At 49.3% G+C, this 19,982-nt stretch overlaps 1 protein-coding gene across 1 annotated transcript in view; it reads left to right on the forward strand.

Annotated features, from left to right (window-relative positions):
• The window catches only part of DOCK2 (dedicator of cytokinesis 2), a 410,412-nt gene extending 392,183 nt beyond the window's left edge, over window positions 1–18,229 (forward strand). The window contains exons 45-52 of the mRNA XM_060146542.1: window positions 2,271–2,447; window positions 3,868–3,951; window positions 11,161–11,298; window positions 13,093–13,220; window positions 14,125–14,290; window positions 15,320–15,440; window positions 16,783–16,925; window positions 17,795–18,229. Of these exons, the coding sequence (XP_060002525.1) occupies window positions 2,271–2,447; window positions 3,868–3,951; window positions 11,161–11,298; window positions 13,093–13,220; window positions 14,125–14,290; window positions 15,320–15,440; window positions 16,783–16,925; window positions 17,795–17,857 (1,020 nt within the window). The 3' untranslated portion in view covers window positions 17,858–18,229. The remainder of the gene's footprint in view (window positions 1–2,270; window positions 2,448–3,867; window positions 3,952–11,160; window positions 11,299–13,092; window positions 13,221–14,124; window positions 14,291–15,319; window positions 15,441–16,782; window positions 16,926–17,794) is intronic.
• Window positions 18,230–19,982: the final 1,753 nt, after the last annotated feature.

A 19,982-nucleotide genomic window follows, 5' to 3' on the forward strand; every position in this document is an offset into this window, starting at 1 on the left:
GCTTTTATAACTGTTACCAGCTCCGGACCTCCAGGTCTTCCACCAAATATGTAACCCCCATCGCTCTGCTCTAGAGAGTGACGTACTCATCTACACAAACATCCAGAGGTGAGAATCCAAAGGAGTGTTCGTTCTCATTCTCTGTCCTGTTGTCTGTAACGAGGTTAAAGATGTAGGGATACAAAAATAGCTTCAGAAATGAGGAAGAAAGCCAAGCAACAGGACTTTCCATTTTTAACAACTCACCGTAAAGCATGAGTCTCTCAGACATACCAGGCTACTGTTGAAATCCAGGTGTGCTACTGGGCTCAGTCCAAGTGGTTGTGATAGATTTTCCTTTAGAACTCAGTCTAGACCTCAGCTTGGAGAAGCCCCTGCAGGGTAGGTCTGTGTGCTTGACAGAAACTGGACCATGGGTTGCAGCTTGTGGAACATGGGCTGCCGCCTCTACCAGGCCGAGCAGCCTTCCCCCCACAGCTCTGTGTGTGTGTGTGTGTGTGTGTGTGTGTGTGTGTGCGCGCGCGCGCGCGCGCGCGCGTGCACGCATGCTCACTTGAGTGTGTATGTGCGTGCATGTGTGACGGAAAGAGGATGACATTGTGTCACTGTGTCTTGTATCACAGAGAGAGAGAGGAGAGAACCTACTCCCAGGGCCTTCTCACTGCAGAGACAGCCACTTTCAAAAATGTCCAGAAACAAGGAAGGGGGGTGAGGAGGCTAAGATTTCACAGGGATTTAAGGAAGTAGTTTAAAAAGATGACCAAGAGCATGGCTGTGGAGGCTGGTTCTCCCCTTCACATATACTCAACAGTTAACAATAACTAGCAGGTGCACTTTTTAAAGAACTCCGCTGTAAGTCAAGTGTCATATTATCTCAACTAATCTTTGCTAAGTCAAGTGTCATATTATCTCAACTAATCTTTGCTATGTCCCCACTGAAGCAGGCCCTGTAGCACCACCACTGAACAGATGGTAACACTTAGGGTTGCCTCCATGAAGTTTTCCCGGATTACTTCACCCTTCCCTCCAGCCCCACCCACCCTGCCAGGGAGTCTTCCCTTCTCAGGACAGCTGCTAGTCCCTGTCCTGACACCTACAAGAGTTAATAACAGTAACTACCAGCTACTTTTTTTTTTTGCGGTACGCGGGCCTCTCACCGCTGTGGCCTCTCCCGTTGCGGAGCACAGGCTCCGGACGCGCAGGCTCAGTGGCCATGGCTCACGGGCCCAGCCGCTCCACTCCGCGGCATGTGGGATCTTCCCAGACCGGGGCACGAACCCGCGTCCCCTGCATCGGCAGGCGGACTCTCAACCACTGCGCCACCAGGGAAGCCCTACCAGCTACTTTTTGAAGTAGGTGTTCTTATCCTCATTTTACCAGTAAGTCAACTGAGGCTCAGAATGTTTGGGAAACTTGCCCAAGGTCACCCAGAAAAAATAGCTGAGATTTGCACTCATTTTTATTTGCTTAGTTTAGTTCAGGGTCAGGAAACTATGGCCTGTGAGCCAGAGCCCACCTGCGCCTAATTTTGTAAATAGGTTTATTGGAACCACCGTGCTCATTGATTTACATATCGCCTGTAGCTGATTTCTTCCTACAATAACAGAGTTGAGTTGTTGCCACACGCAACATCTGGCCCTTTCACAGAAAAAGTTTGCAGACTTCTTGCTTAGTGCTTTACTCTCGATCCCATGCTCTTGGGAACCACTGTTATGCCAGTTAGCACCTGATGGCACTGTGTTTATCTTGCTTTCTAAGAGGTGTTGAAGACATGGTTAGTTTTATCTTCCCAACTAAACCGAATCTACCTTGGAGCAGTGACCCCTCATATAACAAGTCTCGGGACCTACTGTGGGCCAGGCCGGGTGATCACATCGTCAGCTGCTCTAATCCCTTCAGCTAAGTGCTCGCACATAGTAGGTGCACAACCAATACCAGATGGGTTGAATTGGAGCGTCTTTCACCAGGTAGTAAGAAGAAAAACCCTCCCTGGAGCACACCCAGCCTCTGAGACCCCAGCGAGCGCCTGACACTTCCTGCCTGCATTTCCCCAGGGAGATCCCTCTTTTGCTAAGCACAGATTCAGCCTGTCTCTCCCCACACAGCCGACAACCCCCAGGGCTCAGTAATTACCACAAGAGCCTGCTACAGCCCCTTGGGGAGCATTGCCTCATTTGAATTCCAACCCCAAATGAAATGAATACCAATCATTTTATCTATTTTTAAAGCGACCTGCTGAGGCCCTTTCTTCTTGTTCTCGTTTTCAACAGACCACAATTAGCCCTCTGGAGAACGCCATCGAAACCATGTCCGTGGCCAACGAGAAGATCCTGATGATGATAAACCAGTACCAGAGTGACGAAAGCCTCCCGATAAACCCACTCTCCATGCTCCTGAACGGAATCGTGGACCCTGCTGTCATGGGAGGGTTCGCCAAGTATGAGACGGTGAGGGCTTCCCTCTCCAGGCCCTGGTGGAGACAGAGCAGTGGCAGGAGGGCCCAGAGCAGACACAGCTGCATGCCACTCATCTTACTGTGGCTGTTTGTCCCTCAGAAGGACACTTCAGCTTGTTTAGACCTCATACACGTTCCAGAGTTTCTTTAGCCTCACTCTCATCTCCTTCCCACCCTCAATGCCGTGCTCTGTCAGGGGTCACAGAGATCCCTTATCCCACTGGGCACGTCGAGATACCTTTGTCAAGAGGAGGCTCTGGGATGTCCACGAGCCAGACCATAAAAGTCAAGCACCACAAATCAAAGTACATGCTACTTGTGTCAAGCCATCTCTTCTATAGATGATGGAAATGACCTCCAGAAATGGGAAGGAATGAAACACGGAATCTGTGAAAATACAGAAGGGATGGGAGATCGACTCTCAAGCGAGAGTTATAATCTAAATGTTCAGGTCATAAGGACCCTCCAGAAATCCCCACACATTTCAGCCACAGATTTCATTTGTGAGGCTCCTGGTGTCCGTGGCGAAAAGGGAAACACCATCAGTTATATGAGTCACATTTTCCACTGGGGGAAAATAATTACTCAATAAGGAGACATAACTTTTCCCAGCTCTGAAATAGAATAGAAAGTCCTTATTTGGCTCTCACCTGGGCCATACGTTAATGGGACGCTGAGGGAAAAATGGACTCTTCGTTCTCATAAGTCTCATGATGGACTCTATTATCTTTTCTATGTCATCCATTGATGTAAAACTAGGAATACGGCACAATAGTATAACTCACGGACAGTAATTCCAGTTAGTCCTTCCAGCTACCCTTGGACACCCCGTAGAGTCATCCATTGGTAATCCTTTGTTCAGCCTTGAGGGGTGATATGTCTGTGTATATACGTGCACACACTGAGAACAGGAGCCGAGAAGGAGCTGGGGCTGCCAAGGTCACACACGATGAGGGAGGTGAGCTGGAAAGCCCACCAGGTGAACTTCCTCACTGAGTTTTCTCTCCTGGGACGGTGCCTTGACTGTGCAGCAGAATCCCCAGCAGGGCTTCTTCACACACAGCTGCCTCCACCCCACCTCCGACCCCAGAGGCTCTGATTCAGTACGTCCGGGTGGGGCCTGAGAATTTGCATCTCTGGCAAGTTCCCAGGTGATGCTGCTGCTGCGGGTCCAGAGACCCCTCTTCAAGAACAATTTCCTGGGGTTTGTGACCCTTTCCCAGTGGATACCGATCTGAGCCCCGGGAGGAGGAAACGTCAGTCCCTACACGTCCCTGACTGTTGCCCATCCACGTAGGAATGGCCTCATTCCTGCCCCTGTCAACTGGAACCCTCTCCCGGTGCCAGAGAGGTGGGTCGTGGGGTCCACGGCAAAGGAACAGGAAACCCCCAACGTCTGTTTGTCCTGCTAGGCCTTCTTCACTGAAGAGTACACCAGGGACCACCCCGAGGACCAGGACAAGCTGAGCTGCCTCAAGGACCTGATTGCGTGGCAGGTAAAGCAGAGGTGGACTGGGGGTAGGCCAGCCCTGTGTCCGTCCTTTCCCCTCCCCGGTTCGCCTGCGCTCTGCTAGCCTCTGGCCGGTATGGCCGACCTTCATACTGCTCTCCTGCCCTCTGGCTTTTGGCCTTTCTTCTGACTCTGTCCTCACCTGAGCAGGTGCGTCGTGGAAGCGGGATTTGGGGCCCTGCACCCTTGGGGTGCTGCACTGGCGCCGGGCAGTGACGCTGTGCTGCGTGTTGCTAAGACTGCCCTGTTGGATGTTGAATTCAGGAGGTGGCTTCCGCCAGGGGGACTGAAGTGAAAGCCAGGGTCCCGCGCACCTCCCGCCACCTCCCACCACACCCAGCACCCGCCAGTCAGATAATGGAAGACTTCGGCCCCTACCCCACCTCTCCTCCTACTAAGACTGACCCAGTTTGTTGCAGACAGTGCTCAGATGGATATCAGGTTTCGAAAATAATCGAGGCCTCGGTTTGGTTGGTTTTCAGGCAGAGGGTCTGCACTCTGCACGAGCTGCTCAGCCCTCCGGAGCCCAGCCTGGCACCTTGGAAGGACTGTCCTTCCCGCCCGCTTTGTCCTGCTATCTGCTTATCTGCCCTCTCCTTGCATCCTTGTCCCTCTGCCCCTTCCCTCCGCCATCTCCTTCTCTCTGACTCTTGCTGTGCATGTGTCTCTGTCTTTCTCCTCTCCTTGGAAGTTCTTTGCTTCTCCCCGTCCCCTCTCTGACTTTGGCCTGTCTCTGCTGCCCGCCTCACACCTCACTCCTGGCTCTGCTTCCCTTGCGCATCTCTCTCCACTGCCCTCCCTCCTTCTCTGCTTTCTCTCTGGCTCCCTCTCCCGTGTTTTCTCTCCCTCCTGCTCTCTCCTGCTCTCTGCCACTCCCTAGAGAAGAAACAATCCCCAGACCCCTAGCCCAGAGGCATTCAGAGGACCAGGCTCCTGGTCTAGGCCTGCAGCAGCCCCTCCTCAAGCATCTCCCTGCTCTCCACGGACCACCCAGCACCCAGGACGCAGGGTGGGCTCTGGAGGGTGCGCTGGGGGGAGGCTGGGGAGGCGAGCAGGGCAGCAGGGGGCAGCGTCTGCAGCTGCTGGCCCTCCCTCCTCCCTTCTTGCCAGTTACAGTGCAAAGAAAAGCGAGCTACTGGGTAGGGAGTTTTTGTTACTCTAGGGGAATTAGGGAGTGAGAAGCATTGGGTGCAGCCTCTTTTCTTAAAATAAGGATTCCTAATTCAGGTCCTTCTCTGCCTCTGCCAAATTATGCAAAGTGAGGCCTTAAAAATAAAATGCCAGGCGCTGCACAGATACACTCTCCTGAATGCATTTTGTGAGTCCGGAATTTTCTCTCCCTTCTTACCTTGTGCCACCTGTGAAACCCAGACACCCCCAAGAGCCCCAGCCTTCTGAGGTCATCGTGCCCTTTAATACTCAAATAATGATACTCCCCGCTCCCCATCCCCAGCTCGGGAAGCAGGAAGACTCAGCTTTGGTTGGTTCCCTTCCTCAGCTCTTTCTGGGGTGCCCCAGGGAGGGCTAACATGTCACACAAACGTGTCTGGGTGCTGGGGGTCATTCTCAATCCATATCACTGTCCTGGGCCTTTCTGCTGCGCATGTCTTATCACCTGGTAGTGGACTCTCTGGGCTGTATTCACCACACCCAAAGCATGGACCAGACTGTGGCCTCAGAGCACAGCCGATAGCAGGCCGAGCCTTCTAAGGAAATTCTTCCAAAGTCTTGCAGCTCATAGAGGGGCACCACAAGCAAAGGAAGGAGACTTTGAAAGCATGTATTTGATGTTACAGCTTCTAAGAGCCTGCAAAGGGGATTGCCCTGGGCCACATTTCTCCCACTCAGAGTCCAGCATCCTGAATACTCAAAAGACGCTGCTCTGCGCAGGGTGAAGGTGACCTTTTTTACGTTACACACAGCACATTAGCTCTTCCATTTTATTCCATTCATTCTTGCAACTTATATATATTTGAGTCCCAACTGTGTGCCACGCAACAGAAATAAAGCGCTGGATAAAAGTGTGGGCCTGCTACCTCCCTCCCTTCTTGGAGCTTAATTATAGATTGGATCTTGGTTTGCCAAAGCCAGATTCACTTTGGATCTTCTCAGAACACGAGACCCTTAGATTTCAAAGGGAGATGTACTTGCACCGCTAGCAACCCAACAGAAGCTAGAAGTGCAAAGTACATTATGTGTTCAAGATTTCATGGTTTTCAAGAGTGATCGCTTCTTAATTTTTTTCTTCGTAAAGATTTTCTCTCTATTTATTGGCATGGAAAGATGTCTACAGTACATTCTTCTTGTAAACATTTCACGAGATATTACATAGAGAAAACTACACATAACAAAAATACACAGCACACCGAGTTGTCACTGTACACTTACATGGCCACCACCAGATGAAGCAGAATTCCTCTAGCACCCAGAAGCCTCTCATGTGCCTTCTTTTAGTCATTGCCAGCCCTCCCCAAGGTCGACCCCTCTCCTGCTTTTACAGTAACCATTAACTTGCTTTGTAAAAATACTTTTTAACCACCCAAGCACTCATTGCTAAACACTGTAGTTTACTTTTGCTTGTTTTTGACCTATATATAAATGGAATCACACAGTGTGCATTCTTTTGTGTCTAACTTATTTTGTTTACTGTTATGTTTTAAAATTGATTTATTTTGTTGTACATAGCAATCATTGATTCATTTTCATTGATGTATAATCGTCTATGCAGCTGGACTGTATAACTGTGCCAAAACATATTTATTTAGTTTTCAACTGATGGAGATTTGAGTTGATTTCAGTTTGAGGGTATTACAAGTCGTGCTGTTCTGAACATCTCTGTGTGTGTCTTTTTGGCACACACATGCACAATTTCTGTTGGATGTATACCTAGGTGTGGAATTGCTCGGTTATACTATGTTAGAATATCTGGCTTGAACAGATGACTGCCAAACTTCTATCACTATAGATTAGTTTTGTCAGTTCTTGAACGTCATAAAAGTGGTATTACACAGTATGTGTTACTGTGTGCCTGGCTTCTTCTTTTCACTGTAACGCCTTTGTGATTCATCCAGGCTGTTACATGCAAGAGAAGTTTTTCTTTTTTTGTTCTAAGTGGTATCCGTTGTGTGACTATATACCAATAATATACCGATGTATTTATCCATTCTCCTGTTGATGGTGGGTTGTTTTCAGGTTGTGGACAGTGTGGAAAGAGTTGTAGGAACATTCTTGTTCGTGTTTTTTGATGGGCATAAACTCTCAGCGTCCTCACTATCTCTCTAGTAGTGGGAGTGCTGGGTCATGCGTTTATCTTTAGCCTTACTGGATACCAAGAGGCAGTTTTCCAAAGTGGCTGAGCCAATTTACACTCCCACCAAGAACTTCTGTGAATCTGGGTTGCTCCACATTCTCGCTGACGCATGATACTGTGAGTCTTTAATTTTAGTCTTTCTGGTGGTTGTGAGGTGGTATCTCAGTTTAATTTTAATTTGCATTTCCTTTGCGAGCAGCGGTGTTCATCGCCTTTTCATGTGTTTATTGGCTAATTGAATAGCCTTTCTTTGAAACGTTTGTTCAGATCTTTTACTTATTAACTGAATTGTCTTTTTATTAATAATTCATAGGAGTTTATATCTATTCTAGATATGAGTCCTTTGTCAAATCTATGTATTGCAAATATCTTCATTCAGTCTGTGGCTTATCTGTTTACTTTCTAATGATGTATTTTTGAAGAACAGAAGTTTGTCATTTTAATGAGGTCCAATTTATCAGTTTTTTTAATGATTATTACTTTTGTTTTCACTTTATGAAATCTCTGGCTATCCCAAGATCATGACGATATTTCCTGTGTTTTATTGGGAAGTTTTATTGTTTTGTCCTATACTCTTAAGTGTATGATCCATTTTGGCTGACATGAAGTAAGGGGTAAATTATTTTTCTATGCAGATTTCTAATTATTCCAGCACCATTTGTTGAAAAGACTATTACTTTTCCCAACTTTGACATAAAGTGATCATATAGATGTCAGTCTATTTCTGGACTTCCTACTCATTCCATTGGTCTGTTTGTCCAATGCCATATACTGTTCCTAAGTACTGTAGCTTTATAGTAACTCGAGATCTGATAGTGACAGTACTGCAATTTTTTTTTTCAAATTTGTCTTGGTCCTTCTAGTCCTTTGTATTTCCATATAAATTTTTAAATCAGCCTGCCAATTTTCACACACCCCCAAAACACATTGAGATTTTGGATAGGAATATATTAGGCACGTAGATTAATTTAGGAAGAATTTCTGTTTTAATGATAATTGATTCTTCCAGTACATGAATATGGAATCTCTCTCCCTTTCTTTAGTTCTTTCATTTCACTCAGCAAAGTTTTGTAGTTTTCACTGGAAAGGTCTTTCACAAATTTTATTAGATTTGTTTTAAGGTATTTGATATTTTTAACTATTATAAATGGTATTTTTTTTAATTTCTCACTATCATCACAATTTTTTTTTTGGTATGTTTACCTTGTGTCCAGCGACCTTATTAAATTCACTTAATAAGTCAAATTGTTTGTACATTCTTTTGGATGTTCTACAGACAAACATATCATCTGCTAATATAAAAAGTTTTACTTCTTCTGTTCCAGCGTCTCCCACATCAGGGCAAGAGTCAGTATTTCACAGAGTGGGATGTTTTAAAGATGATGTCCCATTCTCTGCCTAGTTTACTGGTTTATCATGAATGGATTTTTAATTTGTCAAATGCCTTTTATGCATCTATTGAGATACTCATATTGTTTTTCTTCGTTATTATGCTAATTCAGTGAATTGTATTAGTTGATTTTGGACTATTAAACCAACCTTGCATGTATGACATAAATCCCACTTGGTCGTAATGTATTATCATTTTTATATATTTCTGGATTCTATTAGAAAATATGCTCTTCAGGATTTTTGTGTCTATGCTCAAAAGAGATATTAACCTATAATTTTCCTTTTTTATAATATCCTTGTTCAATTCTTGTAACAAAGTTACCCTGGTCTCAAAAAGTGGGTTGAAAATTACTCCCTATTTTAAAAATTTTTAAGAGTTTGTATAAAGTTGGCATTTATTTATCCCTTAAATGTTTGCTAGAATTTGTCTTTGAAGCCATATGGGCCAGGAATGTTTTAAAGTACGTATTTAATTTAATAGTTTTCAGATTTCCTATTTCTTTCGTCCCCTTTTTGGTAAGTTGTATTTTTCTAGCAATTGGTCCATTTTATCTATCTAGATATTAAATTTATTGACATAAACTTTTTTATAATATCCTCTTATGATCTTTTATAATGCTTGTACTTCCTATAGTGATACTCCTTTTTAAATTCTGATATTGGTTATTGGTACCTTCTATTTTTTTTATTAGCCCTTTAAGGTGTTTATCAATGTTTTTGTCTTTTCAAAGAACCAACCTTTGGATTTGTCAATCCTCTGTGTTGTCAGTTTGTTTTCTTTTTCATTCATGTCCACGCTTACTTTTATTATTTCCTTCCTTTTACTCTCTTTGGGTTTAGTTTGCTGTTCTTCTACTAATATCTTGAGATGGATACTTAGCTAATTGATTTTCTGTCTTTTCTAATATGTAAAACTAAAGCTATACATTTATCTCCATTAGCAACTTTATATCTCACTAGTTTTTGTATGTAGTATTTCCATTATCATTCCCTTCTCTTTTTATTTATAAATTTATTTATTTATTTTTGGCTGTGCTGGGTCTTCATTTCTGCGCACGAACTTTCTCTAGTTGTGGTGAGCGGGATCTACTCTCTCATTGCGGTGGCTTCTCTTGTTGCGGAACGCGGGCTCTGGGCACTCGAGCTTCAGTAGTTGTGGCTCACAGGCTCTAGAGCGCAGGCTCAGTAGTTGTGGTGTGCTCCGTGGCATGTAGGATCTTCCTGGACCAGGGCTCAAACCCGTGTCCCCTGCATTGGCAGGTGATTTCTTAACCACTGTGCCACCAGGGAAGTCCCATTCCTTTCTTTTTTAAATAAAATCTTTGTCTTGTGTCATGGATAGAAAATGTTTTATTTTTCTATATATTGCTTATTTAAAAAAAATATAAAGTTTTCTTAAGCTGTCTTCATTCTCTGTTTCTTCCACGTTAGTCCATTCATTCTTTTCTTCCTCTCTCCCTTACTCCCTCCCTCCCTTTTTGCTTTTCTTCCTGTCTGTTGGTTCTGATCTCTGTCTTTCACACTGGAGAATTTCCTTCAATGCCTGGTGATCCTTGGCAGTCTGTTCATAGTAGAGAGTGGGGCACTAAAAAAGCTGAATGAATTTCTGTGCATATGAGAGAAGGTATTGTCGCCTGGACGGCATTACATATGGTAACCGAGTGATCCACAGACGTCTGTATAACATGCGCCATTCACTTTCTGCAGGACGGACCCTTCAAGCTATTGCATATGAAGGTCCTCCTGGCTCCCGCACTGCTGGCAATCTGGGGACTGGAAAGTGAAGGTCTCACTGTCTATTAGTGTGCAGACCAACCCCCTATTTTCCTGTTTGGTTCCTCATCCCTGCCCTCTGTTGATAATATAAGAGCTTAACTGTCTCACGTCAATTATCTCTTCCCCTCTCATCTTCCCAAGGCTTTTTACATCACTTTTTAAAAACTCCCTATTGGCTGGTTAACTCCACATTTGGAGTTTGGGTATCTTTCTTCAGCAACCACATGAGGTCGTATCACTGGATCTCCTGTGTTGTGAGACCAGGCTGTGCCCACTCCTCCTTTTCTGTTCAACCCTTCCCTTCTCCTATCTCCCAGCCTCTGACAATCATACCTTCCCTTTTGCATTGCCAAGAACTTCTTGGGCAAGGCTTTAAGTTAAAGCAACAGAGAGTCCTCTCCTCTGGTCTCACACTCTGCCCCTCAGTAGATTCTATAAGGTGCAGACTTTCCCTAACACATGGCTTCTAATGGGGGTGGGGGGCGTCCAGCCCTCCTGTGGGGCAAGGGCAGCCGGAGGTCTTTCTCCTAGAGGTCTTGTTTTCAGAGCAAACCCCAAGGATTCAGCTTTCCCATTTCTCAGGGTTGGTGACCCCGCTTGAAGGTTTCCAAGACCCTAAAGCCCTCAACAAATTCTCAGCAGGCAGACTTGCTTCCACCACCTCCATGGGGCCCGGTGGCCAACCTTTGGCTCATCGTTTACCACCTTTCTCTCCAGATCCCCTTCCTGGGAGCTGGGATTAAGATCCATGAGAAAAGGGTGTCAGAAAATCTGCGGCCCTTCCACGACCGGATGGAGGAATGTTTCAAGAGCCTGAAAGTGAAGGTGGAGAAGGAGTACGGTGTCAGAGAGATGGTACTGGTGGTCCCTGTGGCCGGGAGGGGTGGGGCAGGGAGGAGGATGAGATCGGAGCCAAGGAACCTGCCCTTGAGGAGAAGGACCTGAGAGCCAGCAGTGCCAGGGCCAATCCGGGGAACCTTTCTGGAAACTTGGTCCCTCAAAAGTCACCCCAGATAAACGCCAGTTACAGATTGAGGCCTTAGCACTCAAGGGACCGTGCTAATAATAAAAGCAATGTTGGTGAAGCACCTGTTATGTGCCAGTCTAATCTAAGCACGTAGGTCATTTTGTCTTCGCAACAAGCCTGGGCGTGACTTTAACCCCCTGTGTCTCTTCTGGAGGCTCCTAGGTGTAAGTGACTTGCCAGAGGCTACATGCCAAGTGAGTGCAGGTCACTGCCCCCGGCTCTGTTGGCCTGCAAAGCCAGCGCTTTGGGCCACTCACAGGCTCCGAGTCCTCAAGAGGCCATCAGCCTGGTGCTCACGGGACTTCTTCTTTATCCTCTTCCCCAGAAAGTAGCATCATAAAACGGCAAGGCAGTGTGGTCCTTCAGAGGCCTTCTGGCCCAACCCTCTGAGTTTACAGATGGGAAAACTGAGGCCCAGAGACGAGAAGTGAGTTACTGGAAAGCATGGAGGCGAACTCAGGTCTCATCTTCTGGCTCAACAGTTTTTCCATGAGACAGGTCGCCTCTTCCAGCACTCCCTGTGTGACAGCCCAAAGCAGTTCTGATGGCAACCCCCCAGAGTTAGGTGACATTGCATAGGTTAAGGGCAAAGTCCTCCACAAGACTCCCCTCACTTCAGACACCAGGGTTCCCAGGCCACCTGCACCTCTGACCAACTGGTTACAACTCTGGAGGTTCCCACCACCCCCTCAGGTCTGATAATTTCACAAAAGTCAAGGAGTCGGCCCTCCCTCCAATATCCATGAGTTCCCTACTCGCAGATTCAACCAACGGAGGATCAGAAATACTTGGGGGAAAAAATCGAGAAAGTTCCAAAAAGCGAAACTTGAATTTGCTGTGCCGGCAACTGTTTACCTCACATTTACATTATAGTTACAACTATTTACATAGCGTTTACATTGCATTAGGTATTATAAGTAATCTAGAGAGGATTTAAATTCTACTGGAGGACATGTACAGGCTACATGCAAATACTGTGCCATTTTATGTCAGGGACTTGGGCATCGCTGGATTTTGGTATCCTCGGAGGTCGTAGGTACTGAAGGATGACTGTACTTACGATGACAGTTTTATTAGCAAGGAAACAAATCAGGACCAGCCAAATGAAGAGAAGCATAGGTCTGGGAGGGCCCCAAACACACAGCGTCTGTGTCCTCAGGACATGTCACCGTATCTCTCCTACTGGGACGTCCATGTGTGATTACCAGCCGGGAAAGCTCACCTGAGCCTAAGCGTCTGGAGTTTTAATTGGGGTTCATAGGCATGATCGAATGAATCGTTGGCCACGTGGTTGACATCCATCTCCAGTCCCCCTTCCTCCCCAGAGGCTGAGCTGATATTATCTGGCCCAGAGTCCCAGCCCTGTAATCACAAGGTTGCTCTTTCTGGCCAGCCCCCATCCTGAGTCTTCCCATCAGTGTAAAGGGGCCACTGTGAAAAACAAAAGACACTCCTACCAGTGGGGAAATGGCAAGGATTTAGACATCACCTCCCAGGAACCAGGAATAAAGGCCTGACAAATTCTTTATTAAACAGCTGTGCGTAGCCTCAGCCAGCCAGGAAGTTTTTGCTCTGCCCCACGCAGACCTGGCTACTAACCACACCCTCCTCCCCGCCCGCAGCCCGAATTCGAGGACAGGCGAGTGGGCCGGCCCCGGTCCATGCTGCGCTCCTACAGGCAGATGTCCATCATCTCCATGGCTTCCACGAGCTCTGACTGCAGCACACCCAGCAAACTCACCTCCGAGAGGTCAGTCCCCACCCCAGGCAGCCCCCTGTACCCCTGCAGCAGCCTAGCCCTCAGCAAAGCCTCGCTTCTTGCCCTTCTGTCCTTGGCCGTCCTTCTACATCTCCGTGCCCTTCTGTTTGAAAGCCCTTCCCCACCTGGCGCCTCATCAAAACCCTCACAACTACCCTGTGCGGCTTATTGCCGTTGTTAGCAGGTCAGTCGAGGCCCAGAGAGGTGTGGTGGCTCTTCCTGAGGACCCAGCAGGACACCGCACGGCCCACAGGCTCCCCGTCCAGCCACCTCCATCAGCCAGCCTGAGCTCCTCATCTTCTTGCCTCTGCCGGGGCTCCCGTCCCCACCAACTCCCCATCCCAGAGCTCCTCCTCCTGTGCCTGCCTATACCTCTGTCGGGGTTCCCCTCCTCGGCCAAGAAGAGCCTCTCCCCTTCCACTTTCTTGGAGCCATCTGCGCGACCCGACCCGACTCAACTAACGTAATAGCAGACCCTGTGATGGAGAACTCTCTCTGGGAGAATGTGCTAAGGGGTCCTTGACCTCATCTCTTGTCTACTCTGCAAGGTTGCTGCAAACACCCCCGTTTACTGAAAAGGAAATCGTGCCTCAGAGAGGTTGAGTGATGTGCCCAAAGTCATTCGGCTAAAAAGTGGCGTAGATTTGAATCCAGATCCCTATTTTTAACCGGTTTTCTCTTCCTATCACCAGTCTTAGGGCCCGCCGCCTTCAATTTTATTTTACCCTGTAGTTTGAGTGTTTGCAAATTAAGCCAGTGGCTCCCCAAACTCTGCCAGGTGAGCTGATCTACCCCCCGACCCCGTGGTGGCAGCTCAGCCAGCCTGGGTCCCTGCAAGACAGTTCCACTGAAGCTCTTAACTGCAGTTTTTGCTGCTGTCCCTCTTACCATTCAGCTTCGACCAGGAGTTAGCACCTCCCAAGGCTCCGAAAGTGGAGCAAGAGGAGCCGATCTTCCCAGGGAGCACTCTGCCAGAGGTCAAGCTGCGGCGGTCCAAGAAGAGGAGCAAGAGAAGCAGTGTGGTGTTTGCGGACGAGAAGGCCACGGCAGACCTGAAGCGGGTGAGTGGCCAAGGCTGGATCTTCTCTGACACCCTCGGCAGATCTCCACTGCACGCCCGGCACACTGCCTGGGGCTCCGAGACGTGCGCCGCTCAAGCCTCACCCTCACGGTGAAGTGGGGTTCCCGAGGTGGCATCTCAGGGGCAGGGAGGTGACGTGCTTGCTGGCGCCCCTGCAGCCTGGATGTGACAGAGTGGGGTATGACCCAGCCTGTCACTCTGTCCTTCCTACCATCGCAGAGGACTCTGAGGCTGGGGAGAGGCTGCCCGGTCCACCACTGAGCAGGAGAGCCGCCCTCCCAGGGCTGGGCCAGGTGTTTCCACCTCGGCCCTCTATCCCCACCCCAGGGCCATTCTAACCACTGACGTCTCAGACTCTGCTAAGCTCTTCCAGTGGACCGGGAGCCCAGCTGGGGATGCAGAGATGAAGTTCTCACTGCCCTGACTTTAAGAGTTACTGTCTTATAAACGAATAACTATTTAATATGAGACTTGGTACCAGACAGCCCTGGGTTCAACCCCAGCTTCCCCCTGAAAGAGAGGTTTGTTGAAAGCATTCTGGGAGCCTGGAAGGGGGAGAGGGATTTACTCTCCTGGGAAGGGAGGGCTGCCGGATGAAAGGGCAAAGGCCCAGCTGAGATGCCTTCCAGCGACGAAAGAATCCCCCACAAACTTCCCAGTAGGCCTCAGAGGCTATTCTTGCCAGGGGGGGAAGGCCAGAAACAAGACTGTGTTTCACAATTCTAGGGGGTGTCATTCACACAGTAGTCTAAATGTATGCCCCCCCGCCCCGCCCCCCCCCCACAGCAGAGTTGTATAGTATACAACCTGTGCAACCATGCATGGCACACTGACATAGAGTGACACAAAACAGAATAAATGAACTTGGGGCGGGGCCCATAGAAGCCATGGCAAACCTTTATCGCCGACTTTCCAGGGCCTAGAACTGCCTCATGCTAAGCCTCTGTGGTGTGTGTCTGTGTGTCTGTGTGTCTCTGTATGCACATGTGGGCATGATATATTCATCCAGCTTTCCAGGAAGCACGAGTTCATGAGTGATACCAACCTTTCGGAGCATGTGGCCGTCGCCCCCAGGGCATCCATCCTCTCTCAGATGAGTTTCGCCAGCCAGTCCATGCCCACCATCCCAGGTATGCACCCTGCCACCACCAGCACGGGGGGTATAGAGGTGTCTGGGGGTGGAGGAGGGAGGGAACCATATCTACATAGCAAAGTGAGCTAAGCACCATGGGGGTAAGAGGCTCTGCTCACAGCCCCCCTGTCCTCTGAGGTCTCCCCACATCCACCCACTTCTGTGGCCCTGCCAGGGCTGGAGTGGAGGTCTGCTGTCACTCTGGAGCTCAGGATCCACTGGGAATGTGGTATGTCCCACCAGGTGGTCCTGGGTTCTCAGTTAGCCAGGCCCTCCCAGGGATCGGGAGTCGAGCCCTGGTAAATCTCTCAGCCTATGTTTCCCTCTGGGGCCTGGAAGGCTGTTTCCGGAACTTACAGAAGTTGCTGCCACATCTTACAGTTGCAGAGTGTTTGATGCACAGGTACTTCCATTCCCCCCATCACTCATTCATTGTCGTGGAGGTCTGCAGCTTACAGGTGACCTTTGCTAATTCACAGCGGGGGACCTGGGGCTCTAACTGGGGATGTAGCCTGCCCAAGAGCGCTCCATCTGGCACGTGGCAAGTCTCTAGTGTCCGCCAGTCTGTGCTTGGTGACAAATGTTCCTCCTTCGTTGTTTCATTTAAGCCTCAGCACAAACCTATGAAGCAGATCATGTGACAGCCCCATTGTATGGATGAGGAAACTGAGGCACTGACAATGTCAGTCTCCTGACTGTCCCAGCCACTAAGTAGTGGAGGCCCCTGGAACTGTACCCCTAACGACTGCCCAGCCTCCCCAGGCAGGACACCCCCGTGTGGCCGTTTCACCTTTGGCCTCGCAGCAGGCCTCACAACACCCCTGGGGTCTGTGCTCTTACCCCCAGGTACCCAAAGTCAAAACCGAGGGTCAGAGTCGTCTGTGTGACTCTGAGCTGGGGGCCATAATCAGCAGATGACACCTTGGTTGGAGATGCTCTCCTTCCGGGACCTCTGGGTTCTCCGTGTTGGAAGACAAGAGTGAGCCCACACGATCTCCCCGACCTGGGCAAAAGGCCCTGTTCCCTGAGGAAGTCAGGGCCCCAGTGGCCAGGGCCTTCCCCCACCACGGACCCGTGTTTCCAGCCCAGAAGCCCTTGGACGAGGCCTCGATCGGGTCGCGTTGCAGGCTGCTGTGTGCGGGGCTGGGCAGGCCTCAGCGCAGTGGACGGACAGGCTCGACAGTCCCGGCACGGCAGTACTCGGGCCTCCCACCTCCTGCCTGGTCGCCTGCCTGTTCTCCCTGGATGCTATCTCTGTCCCCCGCGCGCATCTCCCATCTGCCCCCCGAAGTCACCCTCTCTCTGCCCACTGCTCACGGCGGCTCTCGGTTCTCCCGCAGCCCTCACGCTCTCGGTGGCCGGCATGCCCGGGACGGAAGAGGCCAACTCATCCCCCCGCCTCAGCCAGACCTTCCCCCGTCTGTCAGAAGGCGACAAGAAGACGCTCAAGCGGAAGAAAGTAAATCAGTTCTTCAAGACGATGGTGAGCTCCCAGACAGTGCAAGGAAGGGGGAGGGGAGGAGGAAGGGAAGAGGGGAAGGCGGAGAGAGGAGAAAATGGGGGCGTGTGTGTATATGCGCGTGTGCACGGTGTGGTCACCCTCAGGGAGGTATGGACAGGGCCCCCTAGGGTGGGGACGGTGGCCAGAAATGCCCAGAGTGCAGTTCTCCTCTTGGTCCCCAGGTGGCTGCCCTGAGCAGGATGGACCCCAGCTGGGCTGCAGGGCTGTGCCAGACGGGTGTGCAGGGCCCCTGGGGCCTGAGAAACCACAGCTGTCCTTTGCTGCACCTGGGCAGCTAAAAGTGCTTTTTAATTCTTTTGGAAGAACTTTCCTATTCAACTTATATTACAGAATCCTACTATTTAAAAGTTTCGTTTCCAAGCCCTGACTTCTCAAGTCCCGTCTCCTATTGTTACTTGTCAGTCTTTGCTCAAGATGAAGGTACCACTGACCTTCACCACCTTGATCCTCAGGGTGCAATTAAAGCAGGACTCCGCTGTCGTAATAACTGCAAGTTCACCGTGAGCGTGCAGTGAGTCAGGCACCATGCTAAGCCCTTTCCAAACACGATCCCATTTGACCTTCCACTGTGAGGATTTTATCAGGCTCACAGAGTTAGGTAAGCGACTTGCCCAAGTTCACACGGTCCACGAAACAGCAAAGCCTGTGTTCTAACCACTGCGTGGCACAGCCTTTCTGGTCACATCTGTCAAAGTCACGGCAGCTCAGGCTCACTGGGTTAAGGGAGGGGTCAGCTCAGCAGCCCTTGTGAGTGGGACAGGAAGCCCTGCTTTGGTGCTTATGAGAACCTCATTTTGGGTTGTGTCTCTTTATCCTCTTCTCCCGCGCAGCTGGCTGGCAAACCTGCCGAAGAAGGCAAGCAGACCTCCAACTTAATGTCCACCGACCTGTGAGACGCTGCTGACCAGGGCTGCACCTGGGGAGACAAGGATGGGAGTTTCCAGAAGAGGAGACACACAGCGGGACATTGATGCCTCTAAGAGTGGGGAGACCGTCCATCGGTTGCCTGCACTCAGACAGAGGGAGTGGGCTGATCTAGGCCCCAGAACTGTCAGTGGTGACAGACCCAGTGTCACCAGGACCAGTGACCCAGTGCTGGGTGACGATGCCCCACCTGTATTCTTAGCCACACGAGGATCCAGCAAGAATGCCTTCTCCCAGTACGCTCTGCCCACATCCTGGGCACACCTTTTTATAGCCCAGTTTCTTAGGTATAAGGAGCTATATTTTTGTATCATTTTCTAAGCTTAACAGAAAAGCTTTTTTTTTTTTTCGGTACGCGGGCCTCTCACTATTGTGGCCTCTCCCGTTGCGGAGCACAGGCTCCGGACACGCAGGCTCAGCGGCCATGGCTCACGGGCCCAGCCGCTCCGTGGCATGTGGGATCTTCCCGGACCGGGGCACGAACCCGTGTCCCCTGCATCGGCAGGCGGACTCTCAACCATTGCGCCACCAGGGAAGCCCCCAGAAACGCTTTTAAATATTCTTTTATTTTATTTTTGGTTAACAGTTTTGTACTTTACATTTTTTAATACAACCCACCCATCTTTTTTCTAGCTGATCATCTCCAAAGTGTTGCTATTTCTTACTGACAATAAAAACGATTCCGTGACTCAAGCAAGCCTCATTGCATAATTCCATCAGCTGAATCCCTAAGGCCCAGGACTGGACAGGTTGCTCCTGGGGCTGGTCGGGAGGGCGGGCAGGCCCAGGGCCTCCAGTGATGTTAAGAAACCTGGCTGCAGCCCATCCCAGTGCAAAATCCGTCCACCTTGTTTGTGCCACCCCCAAGAATCTTCTCTGTGACTTCAGGTCGTTTAAATATTCGTTTATTTCATTTTGGGTTAACAGTTTCGTACTTTACATTATTTCCCAGATGAAGACACCGAGACACCGAGGCGCTATGTGAGCTAAGATCATACACGTGATACATGGAAAGGCTGGGATCAAACTGGCAGGAGCTGGACAGGAAACTTGGCTTTAACTCTGTGCTGCCTCTTGCACGCCTTCACGCACGGGCCGTCTGTCACCTTTGTCCACCCCAGTCTCTTCCCGTAGCCACCACGGCCCCTCACCAAGCCCCAGCCCTGTTGCCCGGTCCAGCTTCCACTCTCTCCTCAACAGTCCAGGGGGTTCTGTTTCGGTGGTAGTTGGGGCTTTGGCTGCATCACGGATGCTCTAAAGTGAGGCGACAGCGCCCAGAGGCTCGGAATCTGGCTGAGTTCACTTTCCAAAGGGGCAAGGAAGTGCATGTGCGCAAAGGAGTGTCCCCAGGGAGCTGAAGAGCTGGACCCACCAGGGCATCTTCATGGCTTCACGGCTGGCGCTGTGAGCGGTGGGTGACGTTTATTTATTTATTTATTTTAAAGATTTTTTTTTCATATGGACCATTTTTAAAGTCTTTTTATTGAATTTGTTACAATATTGCTTCTGTTTTATGTTTCGGGTTTTTTTTTTCTTTTGGCCGCAAAGCATGTGGGATCTTAGCTCCCCTACCAGGGATCGAACCCACACCCCCTGCATTGGAAGGCAAAGTCTTAACCTCTGGACTGCCAGGGAAGTCCCGTGGGTGAAGTTTAAATACTGCTTAGAGGAAGATCTTCGGAGCGGTGAGGCCCAGAATGAGAGACATTTCAGGGTGTGATAACGAGGGTATCAGGAGAGGCAAGGACCAGCCCCAAAGCTAACTTTTCTCTTCATAGGATTTTGCGAGAGGTGGACTCTGGAAGAAAGAGTGGGTCAGGTGAGGAACAGAGGCGTTGGGGGTAAAGGAATCGTCCCCTGTGAAGGGGGTAGGGCAGCGAGGTTAGGGTGGGTTTCTCCTGCCCAGAAGGAGTCAGGACAGAGCACAGATAAGGCAAGAGTTGATGTTCACCAAACCCGCAGTGCAAGTACCATGCAAAAGACTTCCATAGCTATTTATAAAATATGAATGTCTTCTGTTTACTGAGAGGTTTATAATAAATAACCCTTATAATAATCAGGGCTACTAACCCAAACTCTTATAATAATAAGCAC

Source organism: Lagenorhynchus albirostris, chromosome 3, assembly GCF_949774975.1.
Source record: "Lagenorhynchus albirostris chromosome 3, mLagAlb1.1, whole genome shotgun sequence".
Taxonomy (NCBI): domain Eukaryota; kingdom Metazoa; phylum Chordata; class Mammalia; order Artiodactyla; family Delphinidae; genus Lagenorhynchus; species Lagenorhynchus albirostris.